Source organism: Papio anubis, chromosome 1, assembly GCF_008728515.1.
Source record: "Papio anubis isolate 15944 chromosome 1, Panubis1.0, whole genome shotgun sequence".
In the NCBI taxonomy this organism is placed as follows: domain Eukaryota; kingdom Metazoa; phylum Chordata; class Mammalia; order Primates; family Cercopithecidae; genus Papio; species Papio anubis.
In genome coordinates this window covers 151,748,671-151,775,337 of record NC_044976.1, presented here as the reverse complement: position 1 = coordinate 151,775,337, position 26,667 = coordinate 151,748,671, and the positions used below count along the sequence as shown (strand labels likewise).

The following is a 26,667-nucleotide window of genomic DNA, read 5'->3' as shown; positions in this document are numbered from 1 at the left end:
TTGAGAATGAAATTTTCTAGAAAGTACTATTACTATATTATTTTTATAGATGAGGAAATCGAGTCTCAAGGAACTTTTAAAACATGTCCAATGTCACACAGATGGCAAAAAGTTAGAGCTTATTCATAAATTCAACTGTCTTACTCTGTCCAAAGCACAGGCACCTACAATTATGCAATTGCTGCTAATACGTTTTCATCTTGCTGCAGCTCTGAAATCCAGTGCAACATATTTCTTTTATTTTAATTATGCATTTTAGAGAAAATTCTGATTCGTATAGATAAGGAGTTACAAATGATAACTTTTTTTGACAGCTTGCTCTTTAAACTTCAAATATTCTCAATTAAACAGAAATGACAGGTAAATCTTTAGTCCAAGATACAAAAAATAATACATTACATTTATTTGCAGTACAATGTGTTCCCTAATATGTTAACAAGTGGTGTAACTATTAAGGAAGTAGATAGTTATTTCACATTTTTTAGATAACTGAAGTATGGAGATGCTAAATACCTTACTAAAGTCACAGTCCTGTAACAGACCCCAGTACATCTGGCTGCAAAGTTTCCTTTCCTTCTGAGTACACTGTGTTGCCTCTATTTTATTACTCATTTATGTACTTGTATTGTTTTTATTTTAATTTTTAAATAGTTAAAATTGTATTTTAAAAATGAAATTCAGTAGATTTCACTAACCACTGTTGGAAAACCAGTAGTCTATGGATAATTATAATCCAAAATATAGAAGACATTTAGAAATTATTTGGGGCTGTTATATTAATAATTTAATTTATTTCTATTTAGTTTTCCAATAATAAAATCATATTTATATTAAAAACAGATTCAAATCATCTCATTTAAAATAAATTAATTAAAGGGAACATATAATTGGATATATCAACTTGCATAGGAATAACTGATTCTAACACTCTATATGCTGAGTGACCAATTTAAAAAGCTCACACTTCCCCCAGGTGTAAATGTGAGAGCATTTCTGGGATATAGAGTCTTTACTATTTAGCAACCCAATATGTGTCAGCAGTGATTCAGATATCTCAGAGAAAGAGATTTTTGAAATTTTCAGAAATGTGATAGACTAGGAAGAAATCAAGGAAGTCAGCTACATTAATTTTGAAGCAAAATTTATAGTTCTTAGTATGTGCTAAAGCTGTTAGGTTAGAAAAATCTTACATGATTACTCCAACTATAACGTGTCTAGATCACTAAGATTGATTATAATAAAACAGATATTTTTAAGTCTATGTTTTGCTACAGGGTAAAAAATTGCAATTTTTTGCTCGGGATATAAAATGTGCACAAAGCGAGTGTTATCTCAAGTAAAGACTTATCTGTCACTAGCACAGCTAAGTAAGTTGTGATCCCTGCTCAAGCATTCAGTCATGCAGCATATTTGGCCTTATTTTTTGAAGAGGTCTATCTGAGCATGTTACTCCCCAGTTCAAAATGCCTCTCTTGCTTCCACTACTTGTAGAGTAGGTCCAACTTTTCTTACCACCGCATTTCATGTCTTCCATGATTCATTATTTTCATTCAGCAATATTTATTAAGTGCCTGCTGAATGATAGGCACTGTACTAATTTGAGGACATACAAAGATGAATAAAACAAAAGTTCTGCCCTCAAGGGACTCACAGTCTAGTGGGAAAGACAGACAAAGCAACAGTTACAGGACAGAAAGTCTCTAATAGAAATATTCATACAGTGCTGGGTGAATAAAATTTGGCTTCATCCTTCCTTTCCATCTACATTTTCCACTCCCTCCCCATAAACACATGCCACTCCAGATCCATTTACATTTAGCAAATGTGATACCCACTTTTGGGGCTTAGCTCATACTTTCTTTGTGTGAAATGCCCTTCCCTATGCCTGCTGAAATCCTATTAGGACCAACTTCAGGTAACTCTGGAATATTGTTTCTGTTATCCAGAGTTGATCACATCCACATATTTTCTCCCATAAAATCTCTAAAGGCAGTTTTTCATAGTCTGCCTTGAAATCAGTTCATCTATTCCCTAGTACAGTGCTTGTGCTGAACAGACATTGAATATACTTTTCTACTGCTGAGTCTCCAAATAACAACTTTATTTCTAGTCTATTCTGTTTCCTTCAGTAAAATAAAAAACAGTATGGCTGGGCATGGTGGCTCACATCTGTAATCCCAGCACTTTGGGAGGCTGAGGTGGGCAGATCACCTGAGGTCGGGAGTTCAAGACCAGCCTGGCCAATGCGATGAAACCCCATCTCTACTAAAAATACAAAAATTAACCAGGCATGTTGGCTCATGCCTGTAGTCCCAGCCACTCAGGAGGCTGAGGCAGGAGAATCACCTGAATGCAGGAGGCAGAGGTTGCAGTGAGATCACGCCACTGCACTCCAGCCTGGGCAACAGAGTGAGACTTGGTCTCAAAAAAAAAGAAAAAACAGTATATGGCCTATTTATTACTTTTTGCAACTGGCCTGAAGTCTGGTCACAAATAAAATGAATTAGGATTATAAGATGAATATGAGTGTTTCTAAAAACTATTAAACACAATGTAAACAGTATATTAGGTACTAGAGTATAATGGATACTGTTGGTTTTCTGCCCCAGGTGTAAATGTGAGAGCATTCCTGGGATACAGGCTTTACTATTTAGCAACCCAATATGTGTGAGCAGTGACTCAGATTATCTCAGAGAAAGAAGGTTTTTGAAATTTTCAGAAATGTGATAGACTGGTAAGAAATCAAGGAAGTATGTATATACTACATATATACTATATGTAGTATGCATGGCCTATATATGTATGACATACATATGTAGTATATATACTACATACATACTATATGTATGTATACATATACATTTCCCACATACAATTCCCACAGAAAAAAATAATTTCCAATGAAGATGAACTCACATTTTAAAAAGTATGAGCAGGAAGAATTGGTCCACCATGAATGACAGTAGACGCAAGAGAAAGATGTGTTGGCAGCTCTAGAACTAATAGGGCTCTGTGAAAGAGGTTATAAAATAAATATGCTTTAATAGAATAAAGAAATAAAAGAAGTAATAGAAACTACAAAAAAAAAAGAATAAGACAATATGGGAAAAGAGGTTAATTTAAATAAGGGCCATATTGAACTTCTAGAATGAAAAAAGTCATTAAAAATAGACTCAATGAAAAATATGAAAAAGTTTTGGAGAGTGGAATAGGAATGTTAAGCATATTTTCTAATAAGGACTCCAGAATGTGAGACTAGAAAAAACGAAAGATAATATTTAAAATACATAGATCATCAGATTGAGAAATTAGAAGTTTTACACAGGATTATTAAAACTGAGTCCACACCCATAAAAATTACAGTGAAAGGATAAAATACCAGACAAAATGATAAAAGCAACCAGATAAGATACAAGGGAACAACAGTGTGACCAACAGCAGACTTCTCAACAGCTACAACAAAGGCCAGAAGGCAGTGCAGTAGTATAATATACTACATGCTAGGTGTTGTTCTAGGTATTCAGTATACATTAATGAAAAACAGATATAAATTTTGGCTTGCATGAAACTTAATTCTAGGTAGAGAAGAGAGATAAACGTAATACATACAATAAGTATAAGGTATGTGAGAAAGAGGTAAGTACTGGGGGGTGGAGGGAGAAACAGGGTGAGCAGAATTAAGAGTGCTAGTGAGAAAGGAGGTGTAATATTAAATAAGGGTCAAGGTATAAGGCTCATTGGGAATGTGATATATGAGCAAAGACTTGAAAGAGGTGAGGGAGTTAACCATGTACAAATCTGAGGAAAGAACACCGCGAGCGGATGGAACAGCCTATCCTGAGCCCAGAGTGCGTGTGTTGTGTTCAAGGAATAGCAAGAAGTGCATTTAGCTAGAACTCTATGACTGAGGAGTAAAGTAATAGGAGGCAAGAGAGTAAAAGAGGCAACCCTCTCACTCCAACCCCCCAAAATCTATATTTTTCAATACTCAAACCAAAAAAAAACTTTCTAAGTCAACTCAGCGTCAGAGACTAAAGCATAATTAAAATTGGAAATATTTAGGCACAAACACAAATGAAAATACCTAAATTTGTGGATTTCAGCCCCTATCAGTATTATAAGGAAATGTCTAGCCTTAAATTTATTTCTAAGAACATAAGAATGAGGCAAATTGATCGGCTATAAGCATTCTTCAACTCAAGAAGTTAGAAAGGGGAAACAGAGTAGAAATTAAAGAAAAATTGTAAAGAAGTTTAACATAAACAAAATCTGGTTCTTTGAAATTACTAATAAAAATAGATAACACCCCTGGAGTTGTTGAACAAGAAAGAAAGAAAAATATGTCAAATTAAAAGGAGGACATAACCACCAATTCAGTGGAGATCTCAGAATTTTAAGAGAATGACTCTAGGAAAATAAATTTGAAAACAAATAAAATGTGCACTTTTCTTGAAACATACAAATGTCTAAAAAGTGATTTAAGAGTAATAGAAAACATGAAAAGACTGATTATCATTAAAGAAATTCAGCCAGTAGCCAGAGTCCTCTTAAAAGAAAGAGGAAAAAAAGATGGTCGAGTTTCAGAAGCAAGTTTTACCCAACTTCAGTGAACAAATAACTTCTGTTATATAAGCTATTTCAGAGAATGAAAAGGAAAGGTATCTAACTTCTCTTTCGAGGCTTGTATAATTTTGACACCAACTAGACAAGAATAACATGAGAAAATTATAAACCAATCTCATTTATAAACATATATGCAGAAACCCTAAATTAAGCATTTTAAAATAATTCAGCAAAAAATATACACATATGCCTATATTTATACATATATGTTCTTCAAATAGGTATTGTTTCAGGAGACCGTGAGAAAAGAAACTTACAAACTTTATAAACCAATCTCATAAGCAGAAATGCTAATTAAATATGTTCATATTGAATAGAGCAAAAAAGTACATATGTATATATACATATATATACATAAATTTTTATTATAGCAGGAATTTTTTTTTTTTGAGACGGAGTCTCACTCTGTCAACCAGGCTGGAGTACAATGGCATGATCTTGGCTCACTACAACATCCACCTCGCAGGTTCAAGCAATTCTCGTGCCTCAACCTCCCGAGTAGCTGGGATTACAGGCGCCTGCCACCACACCTGACTAATTTTTGTATTTTTAGTAGTGACAATGTTTCACCATATTGGCCAGGCTGGTCTCAATCTCGTGACCTCAAGTGATCTGTTTGCCTCAGCCTCCCAAAGTGCTGGGATTACAGGTGTGAGCCACTGCACACAGCAGATCATAGCAGGGATTTTTATGACCATTTCCACATGATGCTATGGTCAAACGCTGATAAAGTATTCTGTTATTATGGTTATTTATGTGAATGTTCTATGATTCATTTTTCTTTTCTTAAATCTTATCAGATATGTTAATTTTTAGTGTTAATATGTAGGGCTTATGAAAGAAAAAGTGATCATTTTCTGCTTTTATTGTGGCTCTTCCTTACCTAACCTGAATGTCAGAGCCGTGCTCCATGAGTGTAGTAGCATCATGATTCCGTTTCATTGAACCATCTTTTCATCCTCCTCGGCTCCTGCAAGGCTAATAACTGCACAGCAAGAGCCTGTGGAGGGTACTTACAATTGGAGCAACAGCAACAACATCACCTGCTCTCCAGTAATGTGGATAACAGTCCTCACTGAAGACCAAGGGGGAAAAAGCAGGGACAGACAACTCAGTTGAATGGGCTCTGTAGTTGACGTCTGTTTTTTCTGCCTAGCATTCATATCTTTCTTATGCACACCGTACCCAGATTTTGGTTGGGAGACTAACCTGCCCCTGTGTTCTGCTGAAGCAGACTTTATTCCAAAGCCCTAGAATTAAATCTCATGGGCTCTAAGCAGCAAGTTCCAGGATTTGGGTTTGAGCAAGTAGGATGCTGTCTTCCTCTTTCCCATGACACTCAGAGCTGCTGGCAACTAGGAGGGAAAAGTGTGCCAGAGAATGAAGCCAAATTTGGGAAACAAACCTGAGAAATGGATAAAGGAGAACTGGTTCCTAGTGACATGGGTTGAGGCCTGGATCAATGAGTGCCAGAAGCTACCTGTGTACAAACTGTACAAAGCCACTGTTCACTCCGGTAGACTGTCCTTTTGATACACTCAGTGTTTTTACAAACCCTACTAAAACCCAGCCTGGCTCTCCTTTACGCTAGACTAACAGTGTGGAGGATGGAAAGAAGGTGGGATTTGGAGCAATTACGCTCTTTCTTCCTCTCTCCTGAAATTGCCTCTGGTGATCTCCTCCTTACCTAGTTCCCTGGGGCTAGGAGAGGGCCCTGAGGAGGAATCCTTGCTGCTAGAGATGAAGTTCATCATTAGTGGCAGCTCTGACTTTGCAGCAGGTGACTTCCCTTGTTTTAACTTCAGCACCCTCTGTGATCGCCCCATTTTCAGAAAAGTATGATGGAAGCATTTCACACATAAATAAAAACTGAATGCTATCTTCCAGACACAGTGAGAATTAAGTTCCACAGACACTATTCAATAGGTAATTCAATTATAGTAATGATCATTGTACAGTTCAGTGGTTTCACCTTAAAAAAATATTGAGCATAAGTAGTTACAAGTAAGCTGGCAGTAATTTAATATTAATAAAAAGCCTAGTATGTTTACTTAATAGGAATTATATTGTATTTTTAATCATATTGTTTTTTCTCTATGTATTTACAAGCTTCCACCTGATTTTAACCTATTCACACCATTAAGGAAATGTAATGGCTACCTTAACCACTAATTCTGGTTATGGTAAACATATAGCATATATTCATTCCTCTAAAAATTACATATACTTCACTTTCACAGAATTACTTGTAATCCTTTACCCTAGGGCAGAAGACTCAGGGGGAAGGAGGGGAAATATTAAAAAGAAGTAAAATATTATGCAAGATGGGAAGAAGTTTTACTTTGGGGAGCCTGTGGGACTATTCCTTTAAGTAGACCTAGTTATGATTGGAATTTGTTTGACTTTGCATTAATCACCTGCAGCTACTGCTACCTAGGCAAGCCCCAGTTATAAATTAGTGATGAGATCTGCAGAGGGAGTAGATGGAGATTCCTGAATATACACTGAATGGAGCAGCATGCCCTGAGGAGTAGTCTGAGGAAAGATGCCATTTGGGCAGATAGTGGCGATATTTAATTTGAGGTTGGTTGTTTTTGAGACAGATCTCGCTATGTTGCCCAGGCTGGTCTAGAACTCCTGGGGTCAAGTGATTCTCCTCTGTCAGCCTCCCAAGTAGCTGAAATTATAGGCGAATGCCCGTAACTTTTTTTTTTTTTTTTTTTTTTTTTTTTTACTACAGTGATTCTGTTTAGCTATTTTTTACTGCTTTTCTTGTACTGAGTGATCTCCTTGGAGTGCCACAACTCTACCAATATTGAATGGGCAGTTACACTAATGTCAGTGGAAGGGACATGAGATTAGCACTTTTTCTAGGGTGTAAATTCATAATGAACTCTTCTAGGTAATAGTTTCTTGTGTTATTTAAACACCACTATATTTCAGCAGGGCTTACTAAAATAGAATGTGATTAACAAGGATCTTAATGCTCTTGCTTTTTGGTTGGACTTGAAGGTAATGATTTTCACAGCAGTGAAGTGGGGAGTGTTTTCCTTAGGATCGAGAAAGGACTTTCCATCGCTTTCTTTGGGCATTGCTTTTTTTCTCAAAAGTGGCAGTATGACTTCTGTGTATAAGCAGCTATTAGGTTCACATCTTATCTGACAGTAGGTTAATGTGGAAAATACTATATTGTGAAAAATGTATCTAACAATATTCTAACAGATGCTGCTAGTATAATAGCCTAATGTAACAAATGCACCAAATGTGCTCAAGCATGTTTTTGACACTATTTTCATAAGTGATGATATATCCTAATTGAAACTTACTAAAATTGTTTTCGTCTCCAACTGTCATGAAAACATACCAAACTATGTGTTTTGTGTACCCATGATTTAAGAATATAAAATGTGTATTCCTTTTGGCTTCCACTCTGCAGTCTAGAGTTAAAAATATGAGATTTTAGCCTTAGTATATTAGTCCAACAAATTTGTTCAGGCTCCAGGTATGTATTCATTCTCCTTCATTACTTCTACAGCCAGTAGTAGGTTTAAACTCGAAGATTCTTATAAAACATTCAAATTTTTTTTAACTACATTGTTATACGGAATAGTGTTAGTGTCTTTTTTCTTTCCTTTTTAATTCATGGACTGGATCTCTTTGGGAATCTTCAAAGAAAGTTCTGTATATTTATTTTTATCATTGTATATTCATTTGTGTATACTGTGTCTTTTCATCATGTAATTCTTTTCTTAAATCTTTCTTGCAAAACCCAACACACATTAGAAAAGGGTAAAAAATGCAAATGTACAACCCATTTATCACTAAGCAAAACCCATGTAATTACCATCCAGGTCGAGGAAAGAAACAGTGTCTCAGTAACCCCAGAAACTCCCATCCTGCCCTTCCCAATCACTGTTCCTCTCTCCCACCTCCAGAGTTAACTACAATTTTTACTTTATGTTAATTACTTTTTTGCTTTTCTTTGTAATGTTACCACCTATTAATACATTGGGAACATAATGGTTTAGTTCTGCTTGGTTTGAGGTTTTGGTTTTTGGGTTGTTTGATTTTTTGTTTGTTTTTGTTACTTTACATAAATGGAATTATGCAGCTAGGTATCCTTTTGGGCCCAACATGTTTTACTTACAATCACATTTGTAAATGTAGTTATAATTGGTTTTCATTGCTGTATAGTATGCTGTTATGAACTCAGTACAAATTATTTATCCATTCTATTGCTTGGATCCAATAAGAATAATGCTGCTATGAACATTCTTTCATATGTCTCTTGATAAACATTGCACATATTTCTGATGGGTATGTATGTAGGAGTGGAACTGCCAGCTCATAGCGTATGTGTATTTATAACATTTAAAAAATTGGTATCACTTCACATTTCTACAAGAGAACTATGATAGTTCTCAGTGCTTTGTCCTCACCACACTTGGTATTCTTTTAGCTCATCTGTTTGTTGTGTAGTGTTACCTTGTAGTTTTCATTTCCATTCCCCTGATTACTGATGAAGTCAAACAATTCAAAGAAACCTGCTGATATTTTTATTAGAATTGAATTTAATCTATTGATTAATTTGGAGAGAATGTTACAAAATTGAGCTTTCTAGTACAGTAACAGTTTATATAGTACTTTTTGATTTCTCTCAGTAATGTTCATAGTTTTCTGTATCGAGGCCTTGCATATCATGTTACATTTATTCCTACATATTTTATATTTAAATGCCATAATAAATGCTATTTTAATACATTTTATTTTCTATTTGCTTCTGATATATAGTAATGTATGGATTTCTACATTTTACCTTTGTATACAACTGCAGTTCATCTGTAGATTTATTCCTGTGTACATAATTATGTAATCTGCACATAAGGGCTTTTTAAAAAAATCTAGTCCCCTTCCAAATCATTATACTTTTTATTTCATTTTATTGTCTTCTTCACTAGCTGGTATCTCCACTACAGTGTTGACTAAAAGTAGTAATAGTTGGCAATTTCAAAGGGGAAACATTAACATTTTTTGCTATTACGTATGATGTTGCATGTTGCTAGATTTGGTTTGCTAATAGTATATTTAGGATTTTTTCATCTAGATTCATGAATGAGAAACTTTTTCTTTTTTATAATGCCCTTATTAGATTTTGGTTTTAATATTTTGCTAAATTCTTAAAGGAAGTTGAGGAGTGGTTTCTCTTTCTCTACTATCTGAAAGAGTTTGTGTAAGGCTAGCATTATTAATTAGAATTCACTAGTGAAGCCATCTAGGCCAAAGTTTCTTATTTTGTTTGGTATGTGTATTTTGGAAAGGCTTTTAATTACAAATTAAATTTCTTTAGTAAGACTGTTTCTGAACAGTCTTCCACTGTGTCTTTTGGTTGTTAATAACTTTCTAGAAAGATGTCTATTTCAGAGGTCTCCAACCCCCTGGACGCAGACCAGTACTAGTCCATGGCCTGTTGGGAATGGGTGCCACACAGCAGGAGGTGAGCAGCAGTGGGCTAGTGAACATTACAGCCTGAGCTCAGCCTCCTGTGAGATCAGTGGCAGCATTAGATTACCTTCTACACCCTGTCCATGGAAAAACTGTCTTCCAGGAAACTGGTCGCTGGTGCCAAAAAGGTTGGAGATCGCTGGTATATTTCATTCAAATTTCAAATTTACTAGAAGAAACTTGTTCATCCTATCCTCTTATTTTTTTCATGGTCTGTAGAATATATAGTGATGTCTCCTTCTTCATTCCTGATCATTGTTATTTGTCCCTTCTTTTTTTCTTAATTGGACTTTCCAGAAGTTTATTCATTTTATTAGTCTTTCAAATCACCTATTTCTATTATTTAGTTACTAAAAGTATACCTTTAATTTCCAAAAAATATAGATATTTTATTCTCCTCTAGAACAGAGTTTGGGTTTCTAATCAGTCAAAAACATTATGAATAATTTTCATTTGAAATTATTATTTGCTTTAATTTAAAAATTCTGTGTACTGGGGAAAATTATATTTTGTAGTTATTAGGTGTAATATTCTGCATGTGACTGTTAGGTCAATTTTGCTTATTGTGATGTTCAGATCTTCTACATCCTTATGGTACTTATTTGTCCGCCCATTTGGTCAGTTACTGAGGGAAGTGTGCTTATGTCCCCAGTGATTATGGATTTCTGTATTTCTCTTTCTAGTTCTGGCCACTTTTGCTTTCTGTATTTTGAGTCCATGTTATTAAATGCATCCAAATTTGGGGTTATTTTACTTTTTAGTAATTTCAGTGTTTTATCATTATTTCATATACTTCTTCATCTCTAGTGGTGATTATTGCCTTAAAGCCAACCCTGACTGATACTAATGTAACCACATCAATTTGTTTGATTATTTTTTACATGATTAATTTTTCACATATTGTTCAACTTTTCTATATCTCTGTGTTTTAGATGTTGGCTTATAAATAGCAGGTAGTTCTGTTTTGTTTATTTAAAGGCACAGTTAGGACATTTGATGTATTGAGTCTAAATTTTTGTCAGTCGTTTAAGGTTGATAGTCTTTAAACAATAATTTCTCATATTCAGAAAACAGTTTATTAACATCTATAAGTTTAAGAAACATTTATCTGATTTGTATATAAATATGCAGGGATTTGTGAAGTCTTCTCATTTCCTATTACTTCTTTGGCTTTTATATAATGAAAAGAAATCCAGGGGCTAAAATATGCTAAGGACGATAATTCTAATCTGGTGTTTGGTTTGGTTTGGTTTGCAACTCATCTTTATTGTGATTTACTTACCTAATCCAAATAAACATGGCATAACAATATATCTCTCTTGCAAAATACTATAAAAATTTTATTATTGATTACAGGGCTGTGACTCCCAAATGAGCATGTCAGAAATGTCATGTAGTGAAAGTACATCCTCATGTCAGTCTCTTGAACACGGCTCAGTTCCAGAAATTCTTATTGGCCTGCTTTATAATGCCACAACTGGAAGACTATCAGCAGAAGTGATAAAAGGCAGCCACTTCAAAAATTTGGCAGCAAATAGACCACCCAGTGAGTGAAAAATAACTTTTTTAATTCTAATGTTTTCTTTACTTTTGGGACTCTCAGTACTAGGGACTTCAATCCTATCATTTAGTCTTAACCAATCAAAATGAAATGGTGTAATCATCAGCTAATCTGTTTCATGTTTTCTATTTCCAGTCATTTGGGAAGTAGAAAAATTTGAAATTCAAAGTATTAATAGTAAGGTGACAGAACTTTTAATTTTTCATAGTGTCTGCAAAATAAATTATCTCTATCATCTTTTAATGCCAAAAAAGGTTACAGGGCCTTTAAAAGTGAGTAATGTTCACAAATATGAACAGGAATGTGTATAGCTATTGTTAACTGAAGAATAATGTGTTTTCTATCTGCATGCAGTACTATGAACTATTTTATTTACTTCTATATTTTCCTTCTTTCTCCCTTAACAATTTAAGAAGAAACTATTACTTCACATTTTTTCTCCTTTAAAATTATAACCCAGTACTGCCAGTAGAGACTTTTTTTTAGATGGAATGGGTTTTGCTCTTACCAGGACAAACAGAATAAGGAACAGTTTGCAGTTTACCCTGGATACTAAGAAAGAAAAGCTAGATGGCATACCTCTGCCCTGACTGTATGCATGTTATACCTGTTACTGTTCTCTCTCCAGATCTCTCTCCCAGTTCAACAGGGCCAGGGTAGGTGATGGGAGGATAGTGAAATTGTCACCCAATATACCTCTAAATTGTTGGTCCCTGTAAGAGGTAAACTGGGAAAGTGGCAGCTTTTTTTGGGGGGGAGACAGAGTTCTGTTCTTGTCGCCCAGGCTGGAGTGCGATGGCACAATCTCGGCTCACTGCAACCTCCGCCTCCCAGGTTCAAGCAGTTCTCCTGCCTCAGCCTCCTGAGTAGCTGGGACTCCAGGCACCCACCACCACACCCAGCTATTATTTTGTATTTTTAGTAGAGACGGGTTTCACCATGTTGATCAAGCTGATCTCAAGCTCCTGACCTCAGGTGATCCATCTGCCTTGGCCTCCCAAAGTGCTGGGATTACAGGCGTGAGCCACCGCACCCGGCCCAGCTTCTTTATACTTAGCTAAAATTAAAGCTGTTAATGCCGTAAACTAAAAACTTGAAAAGAAATCTGAAATAATAATGCCACCTTAAATTTTCTTAAAATAGTTCTCACAGACTTACTTAATGCCATGTTTTATTCCAAGAAGCAAGTAATTAGTATAGGAGTAGGGCCAGGAACAGTATCTCATGCCTGTAATTCCAACACTTTAGGAGTCTGAGGCGGGAGGATCACTTGAGCCCAGGATTTCAAGACCAGCCTGGGCAACAAAGTGAGACCCTGACTCTACAAAAAATTAAAAAATTAGCCAGGCGTGGTGGCTTGAGCCTGTAGTGCCAGCTACTCAGGACAGTGAGGTGGAAGGATCGCTTGAACCTGGGAGATCAAGGCTGCAGTGAGCCAAGATTGCACCACTGCACACCAGCCTGGGTGACAGAGCAAGACCCTGTCTTAAACAACAAAAAAAATTGGCCAGGTGCGGTGGCTCATGCCTGTAATCCCAGCACTTTGGGAGGCCGAGGCGGGCAGATCACGAGGTTAGGAGATCGAGACCATCTTGGCCAACATGGTGAAACCCCGCCTCTACTAAAATACAAAAATTTAGCTGGGCATGGTGGCGCATGCCTGTAATCCCAGTTACTTGGGAGGCTGAGGCAGGGGAATCGCTTGAACCCAGGTGGTGGAGGTTGCAGTGAGCTGAGATCGCGCCACTGCATTCCAGCCTGGTGACAGAGCAAGACTCCGTCTAAAAAAATAATAATAATTAATTAATTAATTAATTAATTAAAATTTTAAAAATAAAGGAGGAGTAACTTTTTTACCCTTGAATTAAATTAACTGTTTCTAGTTGTCATAAAAATTATTTATTCAATAGAAGTAAAAAGTTATTATAATATATTATAATACTGGAAAACAATTTTGGAAATAATATTGGAAAGCTTGCTTCATACATATATCATAGAAGGTATCTGTCCCTGAATTAAAAATCTGAAGGGTTAAATTCATATTGCTACCCTTGGACAGTTGACCTCACTCCCTTAAGTCTGTTTATTTATAGGTAAAATTAAGGTCATGTATCTCACAGGGTAATTGTGAGACTCAAATCAGAGAAAGGTGCATAAAAGAAGGATGGAATTATTATTGTCCCCTTTCTCATTTCAGAAGGAGAAATTGAGTGGGAAAAAAGAAGCAATTTCTAGAATAAACAGATTTGGTAGTGTGACTTGATCATCTTCATTAGTATACACTTAGAATGCAAACTCAAAAGGCCTGGGGGATAACGAAATAAGTAAAACTCATAGGTGAAAGATGGGGAGATGGTGAGGCCTGTGACAAACACGAGAGTGCACACGCTGCCAGAAGACTTTGAGATTCACAGATTGTTAGCACTGTACTGGATAAATAGAGCATTGTTTAGGGTCACATTGAGCCCCCAGTTATCAATTTGCCACTTGTGCTTTAACTAATAATTTACTACATTTTTTCACAAATATTTAGCTGGAGATACTAAAAAATAGAATGAAATGATACGTTTGCCTTTCTATCCTTACTGTAGTCACTCTGATAGAAACAGAGCAACAAGGATCACAACTAAAAGGGAGGTCTGGCCAAGTGCAGGGATGGATAATAAACAGATGACAAAAGATTAACATCTGCAACATAGAGTCAATGTTTCAGGTTACAGAGTAGGTTATAGCAATTGCCATTATTTTACCATTAGACCTTCAGTATAAGGATAATTCATGGTGTTAGGTGGGAGGTAACTAGAAAGTAAGTATAAGTCAATTTAAAGCCATTTTATGAAAGTGGAATATTTATAAAGTAAAAGGTAAAACAGTTTTATCAGTTTGTCCTAAACAGTATATATTATATAAGATTATAGCCCCTCTTATATACCTAGGTTATAAACTTTGAACTATGTTATAGACTGAATAATCCCCATTTTTCCAAAGAAAGAGCAATATTCAAGAGCAAAAATTTCAATAGTCCTATTTTGTTTTGCATAATTAATTTATATATATTGGGAGTAGTAAAAGTATTTGAAATATTAAATTGATAAATTTTAAATTTAGCAATAATAAGCATAATAATAATCCTGATGATCCTTATAATTACTCTTATTCAGTCTTTTATAGTTTGATAATGTGCATGATTCTATGTTCAATGTGCTTTAGACCAAGAGGATATCATTAAAAATATGTCCCCCTTTAAAAAAGTGTAATTTTTGTTTAAGATTACACAATAACCTTAAAAATTCTCATCCCATGAAATTTGCCCAACATCCCTTTTGTTCAGTCCTCTATCTGAATTAAAATGCTAAAGTTTTGTGTTCTTCCACTCCAGTGAACAGTGTTTCCTCTTTAATTCTAACCTTTGACCCTCTTTCACCCAACGATTGACATCTGGTCATTATTTCTTTTACTGCTTTCCACCCCCTGTTGTCAGATGGACTGTTCTGTTGTCTAAAACACTTGATAGGTGGACAGGTTTATATAATCCGAGGTGAGTTCCTGTAGAGGCTAATTGGATGTTGTCTTTTCATGCAAAACCAAAATACCCTAAAACTTGCCAGCAGTGAAGCTGTCCACCATGTTGGTTTCCAAAACAATGCACATTTATTATCTGTGGTACTTTAAATAAAACTAACTTAGAATTTATCTCTGATTATGGATGATGGTATTCAGAGCATATATGAAATAAGCAAAACTTTTTAAAATAAAAATTGTTATTTTTTCATTCATTTGTACTTTGATTCATACAACAGAAATAGATATTTCCTGATAGATATTGTAATTTTCTTTAAAATTAATTGAAATTTTGATATGAAGTACACATGATGGATCACCATGCTGAAGATCATTTGCATGAGTCTAAAAAACTTGAAAACACAGTCTTATAAAGAGAGGATTTGTCTCCCAAATAATCAGGCAATGAACTGTTACGTTTCACTTCGTACACTAAACATCACATCAATTTTTTTTGTAATTCATAAAAATAGTTCAGATATCATTCTTAAAATTTTACATTAAATTTGTGCCAAAAAACAATCCTATTGTATTTTAACTATCCTGAAAGCACATTAAATGTACTCTTGCATGCAACCAGGCGAAAGTTTTACTTGGTTTGCTAAACTTTGAACCCTTAATGCATTTGGCTTCATTTTTGCCCTTAAATGTTTTTAAAGTATATTTAAAAACCACATCCATGCAGAGATTTTTTTTGACATTTCATCCTAAGCTGTTTTGATGTCATCTTTGCATTCTTGTCTTCTTTTCCTCTTCACCATTTGCCTTCATTTCTATTTGTTTGTTTATTCTTATTCTCTGAAAACAGTGGAATGCTTTACAGTGTTGTGGCTAATTGAGCTTGCTAAGTGTTTATTAATGCTATGATGTCCTGCATAATGGGAACATTATGGGAAGGGGAATGGGCAGGGGAGGGTAGTGGGAGATCAAGAATGGGGTGGGAGGGTGGAGGAAGGATTATGAGGTATACCTTTAAATTCTAACTATTACATAGAAATAGTAAGGTGAAGATATTATTACTCCCAAAATATCTTTGGCCTACTTAGCATTCTCTGTATTTGTCACATATTATAAGCATCTACATCAAAATGGAATTGGTTGAATTTCCATTAAACATGGTATACACCATATCCTTATAAAGTATAAATACTTAATTTTCTTAACCTATAAGAAAATTGTTTTGAGTTTGTTTCAAATGATATTTGTGATATGTTGTTTTTTTCTTCTTTAGATACATATGTTAAGTTAACTCTACTGAATTCCATGGGTCAAGAGATGTCCAAATGCAAGACATCCATTCGCAGAGGGCAGCCAAATCCAGTATACAAGGAAACTTTTGTTTTTCAAGTGGCCCTATTTCAGCTTTCTGATGTGACACTCATACTGTCTGTGTATAACAAACGCAGCATGAAAAGAAAAGAGATGATAGGCTGGATTTCTTTAGGTCTAAACAGCTCTGGAGAAGAAGAACTCAATCACTGGACTGAAATGAAAGAGTCAAAAGGACAGCAAGTATGTAGATGGCATGCGTTGCTAGAGTCATGATGAATAGAATAAGCAAACAGTTATCATCCAAGGCAGCATATTTCCAATTCCAACATTATTGTTTCTACCAAGTCACCATTAGAAGAACTGTTCTTTGAAGATTCATATTCAACTTTCTATCAAAATGCTTTAAGTTTTATGGAAAGAACATCTCATACTGACATAAATGAAGAAAATATGTGTATCTAGTAGAGCTTGTTTGGGAAACTGAGAAATGTACATTATCATTGCTAAACTAACAGCCCTCCAGAAATTTAATAAGATCTTTTTTATTTGAAGTTAATTTTAATTTAGCAAAAGAGCCAGTCATTTTATGAAAAATCAAAATTATAAGTGATTTTAAAAACCAGAATTTTAGTTGCGATGCAATTTTAATATCACCCTACATATTATTTATAAAACATAGTTTGACTGGCCAGTCCCTGGTGTTTGTAATGTTCTTTAATATGAAAAAGTAGTTCTCCAACTCTATCATAAGTCATATCTAATGGTGAAGGGTTTTAGTCACATTGAAAATTGTTTTATTTCAGACATGTTCCCTTTGTGCACTTAGTTTCATTGTGCCTCACTTCCTCTCAATAGCACTAAATCTAAGTGCAAACAAGTATTCATTTTCATACAGGAATTTTTTAATATGTTATTTTTTTAAAAGCTCATTTTTCATTTGCCTCCGCTTTTGCCTGATCCAAAGAGACCAAGTCACTGTACTGGTCCCTTGCAAGTCTTCTAGACAGGTTGTACTGTAGAACTACGTAACTTTCTGTTGAAAGCACTTCCTGTATTCTTGTATTCCAATGTAGGAAGCTAATAGAGCAGGACTTTACTTTAAAATTTCTTTCAGTGATTGACTCTTCAGAATTGCAGTAGTGTGAAAATACATTTTTTACAAACAAAATACAGTAGATAAGCTGTTGAAAATGGAAAACAATTCAATTTTAATTTTCTGCTCTGAGTATTTAGTAACCAACACTGCATAAAGCAGGTAGCATCCAAAATAAGAAACTGTTCTCTCTCTAAATCTTCACTCTTACTTCAATTTATATTTGTGATGTAAAGACTATCCAGTTCTCAGTTTGAATTGGAACATCATGTTAAAAACAGTTATGAGATTCCTTATGAAGTTTCTAGTAACTTGTGACTAGACTTTATGAAATTTACAGATAAAGTTCTTCAACGTGATGTCATCTTGTGCCTTTCATGTAAGTTAAATTTGCTCATACAGCTTGAAAGTTGTATTTGCAAAATTAAGCCTTCAATTTTTATAAATGTAAAGATTCCTCAGAACAGTGTCGCAACATCTTTATTTCCTCTGAAGTATGTAAAAGTTGTATAATGTGCTAATTGTTTTAATGTCAAGGCACTTTCATTTGTTTTTATATTTAGGAACTTCTTAATCAGGAATATTAGAAGCTGTTTTCTTTTTAATTTTACTTCTTACCTAATATATCATTTTATGCATATACTTTATTGGAGTATGTTTCATATATATATTAAAAATAGTTTCGTTTTTCTCCTTTTCATTTCTAGTTAAAATAGACAAAAATCTACTATTTACCAGTTACTAAAAAGCAGTATATCATTGCTTCTAGTCCCAACTAAGTACTATATATTATTGTAAACTAGAACTTGTTATTACCATAATAACAAAACAATGCATAGATATTACTTCAGCTTGGCTGTACTGAAAGGCCTTAAAAGAAATCCAAAAAGACCGTGAACTTCTGTAATTTTTAGTTTAAAAAATGGCAGCTCTATGCATTCATGCACATGAATTATAAGAAAAAATACAAATGCTATATTGGATGACATGAGGTTTGAGAATGTTTGTTACAGGGCTGCATTAAAGGGAAAAATCCATCTTTTATTGTTATATCAATGAGATTTTTCCAGGATTTTTTAAATAAATGAGTAAGAGTTAGAACCTGAATCAAATGGCAAAATATCTCATTTAAGTGTTTTCAGCAACAGTATGAAAAAAGACTTGAAGAGGGGATGTAGATTTTACTGAGAAATTGGACTTAGGCATTTGTCCAACAGTGATCTTTTCTGACTTTGAAACAACTGATTGCATTGCTAACAACTGTTATCTTCCTAATAAAAAGAGTTATCAGTCTTATTTGTAACTGGAACAGAGCTTAGTGAAACACATTAGTAAGACCAGTTTGGTGCTTTCACTCTTAGAAAGAGACCTAACTAATTGTTATTTGTTAAATCTACCTGTTTTCAGACTATTCCCAGAATTGTGTGTGTGATTTGATACATCCCTAGGGATTTATCTGGTATAAGTATCAAATCCTTCATGGCCTAAAAATTAATAAACAGTTTTTTAATATTTCTGGAAAGACCCTACCTCCACCCTAGCTGCCAAGTCCTCAAAGATTATAAATTATCTATATGAGTGTGTGTATCTGTATAAACACATGCACTTACACACATACAACATAAATATGTATATGTATATTCATTTGTAAAGGCAAAGGTGCCCTGGCTTTTTCAGATAACTGAATAGAGAAACATTTCATAAATTTAGGATTATTTTTCTCCTCTGTGTATTTACTAGATATTATATTTGGTTTGGGTGCTTTCTGCTGCTATTCTCCTTTACACACAGCAAAGTATACATTTGTTTCTGTAGATTGACACAACTATAGTAATTACTCCCAAAAAGTTGTCTATTCTTCTAGAAAAGGATTAAATAAGGCTCAGGGGACTCACTTCACTCTACTGAATCTAATGTACGAGACAGTACGACTGCTTTTTTGTGTGCTTAAATTTGCATGAAAGCTTAATAGCAAAATCTTCTATCTCAGTAATTATAGCAAATAGGGACCCACTGGTAGGGAGCAGGTGTTGGCTCAGAAACCTGAAAAAGACAACCCACTTTCATATTCTATTAAAATCCCATAAGTTTTCTAATAAAATGGTATAGTCCAAATATGACAATTGGCCAGCATTTATGGGAGCCTCTAAACCTGGAGTTCTGGGGTTTGTCTCCCAAATGAGCTGCAAAAGATAGTTATTGCTGCCCAGTATACAAAATATATGTCAAATCAGTAAAGAATTTGTTTACTATAATATTGCCTTATCTTTCAGAAGCTTTCTTCTGTATTCTTGTGTCTTCAGAACAATCCACATTTTGTTTGAAATCCATTTGCATATCATCTTATTAGTGAATTCTCAATAATGTTGTATTTGCTGACAAGAATAATAAATTGGACCACAATTAAAAGAAAGAAAACCCAATGAGAAAATATCTAAACTACCTGATTAACATACACATGTTTAAATGTAGGGCCTGGTTAGGCATTTCATCCAACCTAGTGAAGATGCCCAGGGCTGTTTGTTAAATGATTTGCTTGATACCGTCATCATTTTCATTTCACTTATCAAGTGAATCAGAAGCATAATCGATAACTGCAAATTAAGATAGTACCAATAGGGGAAAGGGGTAAAAGAATTGAGTGTTTGTCAATATGAAGATGAGTGGGGATACTGAATGATATCATAGTCTTCCCAATGGAAGAAAAAGTAGGCTATGGGAGATGTAAATTTTTGATGGAGTAAGAACAGTAGTCACCAACAAATATTTTTCAATATCCCTATCCAAATATGAATAGAAAGGACACAAATTCGTTTGCATAAAATTGCCATTTGCCTACATAGACTAGACAATTCATAGAGATTTTTCACACTGACAGTTATTATATTATGTATATAGTTATTTTAGTTATCAGTAATTTCACCTTGATAGTTTTTATTTCTAATTTTTTTTCCATTCACTGTCCCCAGTTCATCTGTGGCCTACATTCAAGGTAGCTGTCGCTATTATTATTACTAACCAAACAATATTGAATACAAGTTTAAGCATGCTGCAAAGCATTTTCTAACGTTAATTTTAAAACATCGTCTCTGCCCTCCAAAGTGATGGTAACAGCTATAATTTTCTAAGATCTAGCACAATAACTTATTATTTGCTTGATTCTCCAAACAATACTATGAGGTAAGTAATGTTATCAACATTTTATTGATAAAGACACTGCACCATGAAGAGGTTAAGCAGACTTTCCCAAGGTCATTCAGTAAGTAAGTAGTAGAACTGGGATTGGAACCCAGATGTAAATTACTCTAAAACCTATGCTATGCATGTTGCATCTGCCTCCCTGTTTGAAAAAAAAAAAAAAAAATACTTAGGACATTGTATTTATCAATAATCCCACTCACCTTGATTGAATGGCAAAACTAAGGGGGAAAAAACAGCTGGGGAAAGAGAAAAGACAAAGAAGAAAAGATCAGACTTTTTTTTCTTTTCAGGACACAAATGGTGGTACTTTTGTGTCATTTTGTAGATGACTTTGATTTGCAGAGATTTGGAATTGATTTATCCTGCCAGTTTAGCCTATCTTCTGAAAGCATATTAATCAGTTCTGCTCCTTGATCACTTTTGGGAATCCAAGGTGTTTTAATTGTTACATGACCCCCTTACTACTCTATGAAGGGCATACGCTGTGTCTAGCCCATATCTCACTCTTATCAGTGGTGAGACAAAAGATTTGTCTTCCTCTGCCCTCTCATTGCAATTTATTTATGTTTCTTTTATTCTCAATTTTGTTAAGATTTGTCAGGAATTATAGCTAGTTTTTTATTACGTATGTCTCTCTTTCGCCCTAGGTAAGTAGTCAATGCCTTGTTAGTATCTTTCTGTACCCCTTTGCTCATAGTAGGCAGACAATAAATATTGAACTAAATTCCCTGTGGAAGAAACCAGTCACACTGTTACATGAGTCTTAGTTTTTATGAATCTTGTGTTATGCATGGATTTATTTATCCCTTCAGTTACTATATATTTAAGAGTACTAGATATGTGCCATGTGTTGTTGTTCCAAGTGCTACAGATGCAGAGATAGTAAATTGGTCAAAGTCTTTGCCCTCATGGGGCCTACATTCTAAGGTAGGAAGATGGCCACAGAATGGATAATTTCAGTCTAGTATAATGAAGCATTAAGATAGAGGCATGCATAGAGTACCATGGGATTTAGTAGAAGAATGCAACATGGAATTCAAAAAAATCTTCCTGGAGAAGGTAATCCTCGAGTTGGGTCTTAAAGAACAAATACATGTTAGACTCCCATCAAACTTGAGGATACATGTTCTTTCCAAGAACAAAATGTAAAATAATGATTTCTAAACTATAGTATCCTTAAGAATTATTTTGAAAATTTAACTTGGGCCAGGCATGGTGGCTTACGCCTGTAATCCCAACACTTTGGGAGGCTGAGATAGGTGGATTACTTGAGCTCAGGAGTTTAAGACCAGCCTGGGCAACATAGCAAAACCCCATCTCTACCAAAAATTTAAAAATTAGCTGAGTGTGATGGTGCATGCCTGTGGTCCCAGCTACTCAGGTGGCTTAGGTGGGAGAATCGCTGGAGCCTGGCAAGTCAAGGCTGGAGTGAGCCAAGATAGCGCCACTGCACTTCAGCCTGGGTGACAGAGCAAGACCTTGTAGGAAGGAAGGAAGAAAGGAGGGAGAGAGGGAGGAAGGGAGGAGGAGAAGGAAAGGAAGGAGGAGAAGGGAAAGTATGAAGGAGAAGGGAAAGAAGGGAGGAAAATTTAACTTGTATTCCAAAACTCCACCTCCAGAGATTAAACTTCATTTGGCCTGGAAGGGAGCCCAATAATCCACATTTTATTAAGCTCTCCAGGAAATTCTGTCTGAGATCTATTGATATAGAATATCAAGTGTATTACATAGCATTATTCATGAAATGTTTCAGTGCCTGTAGATCAGACCTTTAAGTGTGATAGTGATAGTGATAGTAAGAAGCAGATTAAGACTTGGATTGATGTTATTCATCTTTTTCTTGTGCTTCCTTACAAAGAAAAATATTTAATGAAAAAATTAACATTTAATAATGAGTTTCTGTACATTTACACTCAACAGACATTTTTCAAAGTGTTTCTTGGTATAATAAATATGTTGATTTTATGGCTTCCAAAAATTCCTTTCCATTATTGTTCAAATATTTCCTTCAAGTTATCTTTACAATGATAGATATAAAGCAAAGAATGGGGAGGTATTTATCTAGTAATTTCTCTATCAGTATCGTAAATGAAGTAAGACTGACCTTTGAGTAAATGTATAGTAGCCATAGGTGCTGGCATTTTTGCATTCTTGTATACAGTAAGATTTCTTGCTTCCCTTTATCATCATCTAAATGACTTCATTGTCATCACACTCATCAGATGAACTGCAGTACTGGATTCTTCTCTAAAAGCAGTGTTTCTGTGACTGCTGCTCTAAACTCTAGTTCCTTGATTGTTTTGTTCTTAGGATCCTTTGTTTCAAATAGCGAGTTAATACAGCAGCCTCAGGACCTTCTCTTTCTCTCAAAATGAATGCTGTGGATAAGGTACATCTGTGTTTCCATTTCCCCTCATTTCAAATGTAGCCATATTTTCTTCTCTGATGTAATATTTTGTGTGAACACGTTTTACATTTTGAAGTTTTCTTTTCCCCCACGAAGATCTGTGGTTATCCCACTGAAAAATGAGCTTATTTGAATATGGGAAATAATGTTGTCATTGAATTAGACTGTTTTGTGACTGCAGATGTATCACTGTGTTTGATTTGGTGATAGCTTGAGGTCTGGTTAATATAATCTTGAGGTAATCAGCTTGATAGACTGGAATTACTAGTTTATTATCAAAAAATGAATGTAAAAATATTGCTCTTTTCTCTCCCTGTTTAGACTAGTATGTGCCTTTTTAAAAATATTCCCTTTCTCTTCCCTGCCTTTTTTCCCACTCTTATTCATGTACACTCAAACTAGATACCAGAGTTAGTTCATCAAAGCTGAATAATACCTATCAAAAAGTGGTACCCTGACTTTTTTCTCTTAATCACCTGTACTGGACTGTAGGGAGGACCAGATAGGCTTTCTTGGGGACTACAGAAAGAGCAAAGCGTAATACTCTTTAATCATAGCATGTTTGTTGTTGCTGTTTCAGTGGTGGTTGTGGTGGTGGTTGTATACTTGCCTTGAATAGTGTGAAGTACCCTAAAAATTGTGTTGTGTGGGCTGGGAGCAGGAAGGAAACTGATTCTTCGTCTAACAAAAGTTTGGCATAATTTTATTGTAAAATTTCAACAACTTATGACATGAAAATTTCTAATTAATTATAAGAACAAAGTCACTGCGGTGGCGATAGTTGTGCAAGATGTTTGACATTATTTCTATGTCAGTTTGATAGTCTGTGTTATAAACTGTCTTATTAGGACCCTTCTTCCCTCTCTTCTTTATTATTCTGATTATCAGTAAATCCAGTTTGTACTGTTAGACTTTTGAGTTTGTCTTTTAAATATCCAAGACTATTTTAAAAAGAAAAACCATAGCATCTTTATGTTTAAAAATATGTATGACGATGTGTTTAAAATGAATTAATAGATAAAATATAACACTCCATTATATACTGAAAAAATGATTTTTCAAACTTTGTTTATATATTCAGTTATTGCTAGCAGTTCATGTTAAATATGACTATTTTGTTTAATGAGAAAATAGGAATTTTTCCTTATCTCTGAGACTTATTGCTTCTCTTTGCCATTCACATCTGTTGAAGGTGGATGGTTGTGAATTTCTTAACGTCACTTCATTTGTCAGTTTCTGGATGTGCCAACCTCCTGACAGTTTAATTTTCGGTAATAATCAAACCATTTATTCCCTCAGGGGTTGGTCCTCATAGTGATTCCTGTTCTTAACCCCCATTAGTGTGAATGGAAGTAATCCATAAGCACCAGTAGGCGAAAAGGTCCATAAAGGATCAGTATCCCAGAACCCTGAAATAGGACGGCCACTTCAGTACCCAAATGTCATTGCAATTCTAATGGAGTAGAAGCCAGCTTCTTGAAGTGAGGATTTGAGATCATTATGTCATATTCTCTTCTTTTGGTCTCCTCCCTTCTCCCTCTAGCTTGCACATTCTTTTTATTTTAAATTTTACAGGAAGACTTCTTTTAAAAACCTGGTTTTTAAAATTTCACATGTTGCTTTAACCAGGCGATTTCCCAAACCAGAAAACTGAAGTACGTACCATGGAGTCATAAGAAGTTTGGGGGCTTTTTTGGTTTTTTTGTTTTTGGTTTTTTTGGTTTTTTGTGGCTTTTTTTTTTTTTTTTTTTTATCGTGTGGGGAGTAGGGAGAAGGAAAAGGGAGGAATCGTGCTTGTTTTGGTTTTGGGAAGTCTTTTTGGATAAATATTGAGAATATTTATAGTATTCTGTAATTATGTGACATTTGTTGTGTGAGGGGAGACCAGAGTAGCTGTTGCACATAAATTGACTCTCTTAATATGTAAACATATTTAAACAGTTGTTTGAAGCAGAGCTAGAAATTAATGGTGATACTTCTAACAGCATTTTGATGTTATAAATATTACTTTAAGTTTATCAAGAGAAAAATTCCAGTAGTAGCTTGCATTATAAAATTAATTGATTTATTATGTTTCTGTATAATTTTATTGAGATTGCTTTTGTTTTTGTGGTGAATATAATACAGTGGCAACAATTTTGAGGAATCTTTAAAGCTGTTTGGAAGAGATGGCCAAACTTTGGCTAGATTTTTACTAGAATTTTGAAATAAGAAAGTGTATAAATATGTTTTCAGTTAAATTAGTCTTGAGGAAGAACAGTTATTATATGAGTCTTCAGGATCTTGATAAAATGTTGGGACCTATCCTAAAACTCATGAGGTTCCTCACTGATCAATACTCTTGCATTGTATTTTATTTCTCAAAATAATGAAATTTTTATGGAAAAGCTCAATTAGTGGAATCTTTTATTCAATATTCCCTTACTCTTCTTTCTTCCTTCCTTCTTTCTTTCCTTCCCTCTCTCCCTCCTTCCTTCCTAGTTCTTTCATTTTTTGAGGCAAGAAGCTTCCTTAATAATATAGTTTCTACAGAGCTTTCTTACTTATTTTTCTAATAATGGATATAACAGTATGATAACGTTTAAATGCTCCGTGAGCAAAACTCTTATCAAACAACTGAAGAAATGCACTGCTATTAACCTTTTCCTTGGTCTTGAATTGTCTCCAGCATATTTGCTAGTGACTCTAAACCATTAATGGATCTTATTAATATAAACAAGTGTCTGTGTGGTTATCAACAGTGTTGTATTATTGTCACATTTATTTACATTTTTGGTCAAAAATATAAACAGATGCGTGTGTGAAGCAGTCTGTTTTATAGAGTGAGCATATATGTAGTCATTTTCATGTAATTGGAAATGTGCTGTGTGTTGCATTTTATTCTCATGTCGACTTTTCTACTATGTATACACCGATTGTCTCGGTGCCTTTTTCCTTTTGTATAATTGTATTACATACAGAAATTGCTGACCTCTGTTAAAACAGTGTAAAAAATGTTAAAATTATTATTCCAATGAGATTTTAATGGCAGTTTAATTTTCCAGAGAATAAATTTTGTGTGGGTTAAAAGTTATTTTTCTTCACCTTTATGTAAGAAATCTGTTCACATTTTAGTACTCACATGGAATGGGTAAACATCTGACTTCATTGATGATGATACATAAACATCAGTCCTAATTCTTGTCATTGACAAATGTTAATATGACTGTTACACAAAATAAAATAATGTCAATTACATAAGGAAATACCGAACGGATATATGTACATGTTGTTTAGATCTTGGGTTTGAAAGGAATCTCATCTAAATGCGCTATAAAATACTGCTCTCAAAAGGTTTGGGTCATATTATTTTCTTTAATTGTAAGTCAAATCTGGCTTCCAAAGAAAATAGACTTACAAATTCAAACATTTAAAAATATTCTCCTTTAAAGTTCATATAAATCACAA

General features: G+C 34.5%; 1 protein-coding gene across 9 annotated transcripts in view; it reads left to right on the top strand.

The window, feature by feature from the left end:
* SYT14 (synaptotagmin 14) overlaps positions 1 to 26,465 on the top strand; it is a 223,530-nt gene extending 197,065 nt beyond the window's left edge. For 5 of the 9 annotated variants that reach the window (XM_009187917.2, XM_009187910.2, XM_009187921.1 and 2 more), the window contains 3 exons: positions 11,482 to 11,671; positions 15,168 to 15,224; positions 16,479 to 18,710. In XM_009187917.2, coding sequence (XP_009186181.1) covers positions 11,482 to 11,671; positions 15,168 to 15,224; positions 16,479 to 16,792 — 561 coding nt within the window. In that variant the 3' untranslated portion in view covers positions 16,793 to 18,710. Of the gene's footprint in view, positions 1 to 11,481; positions 11,672 to 15,167; positions 15,225 to 16,478 lie in introns of all 9 variants that reach the window. The other 4 variants (XM_003893150.5, XM_003893147.4, XM_009187933.1 and 1 more) reach the window with 4 other exon arrangements.
* The last annotated feature ends 202 nt before the right edge of the window (positions 26,466 to 26,667 follow it).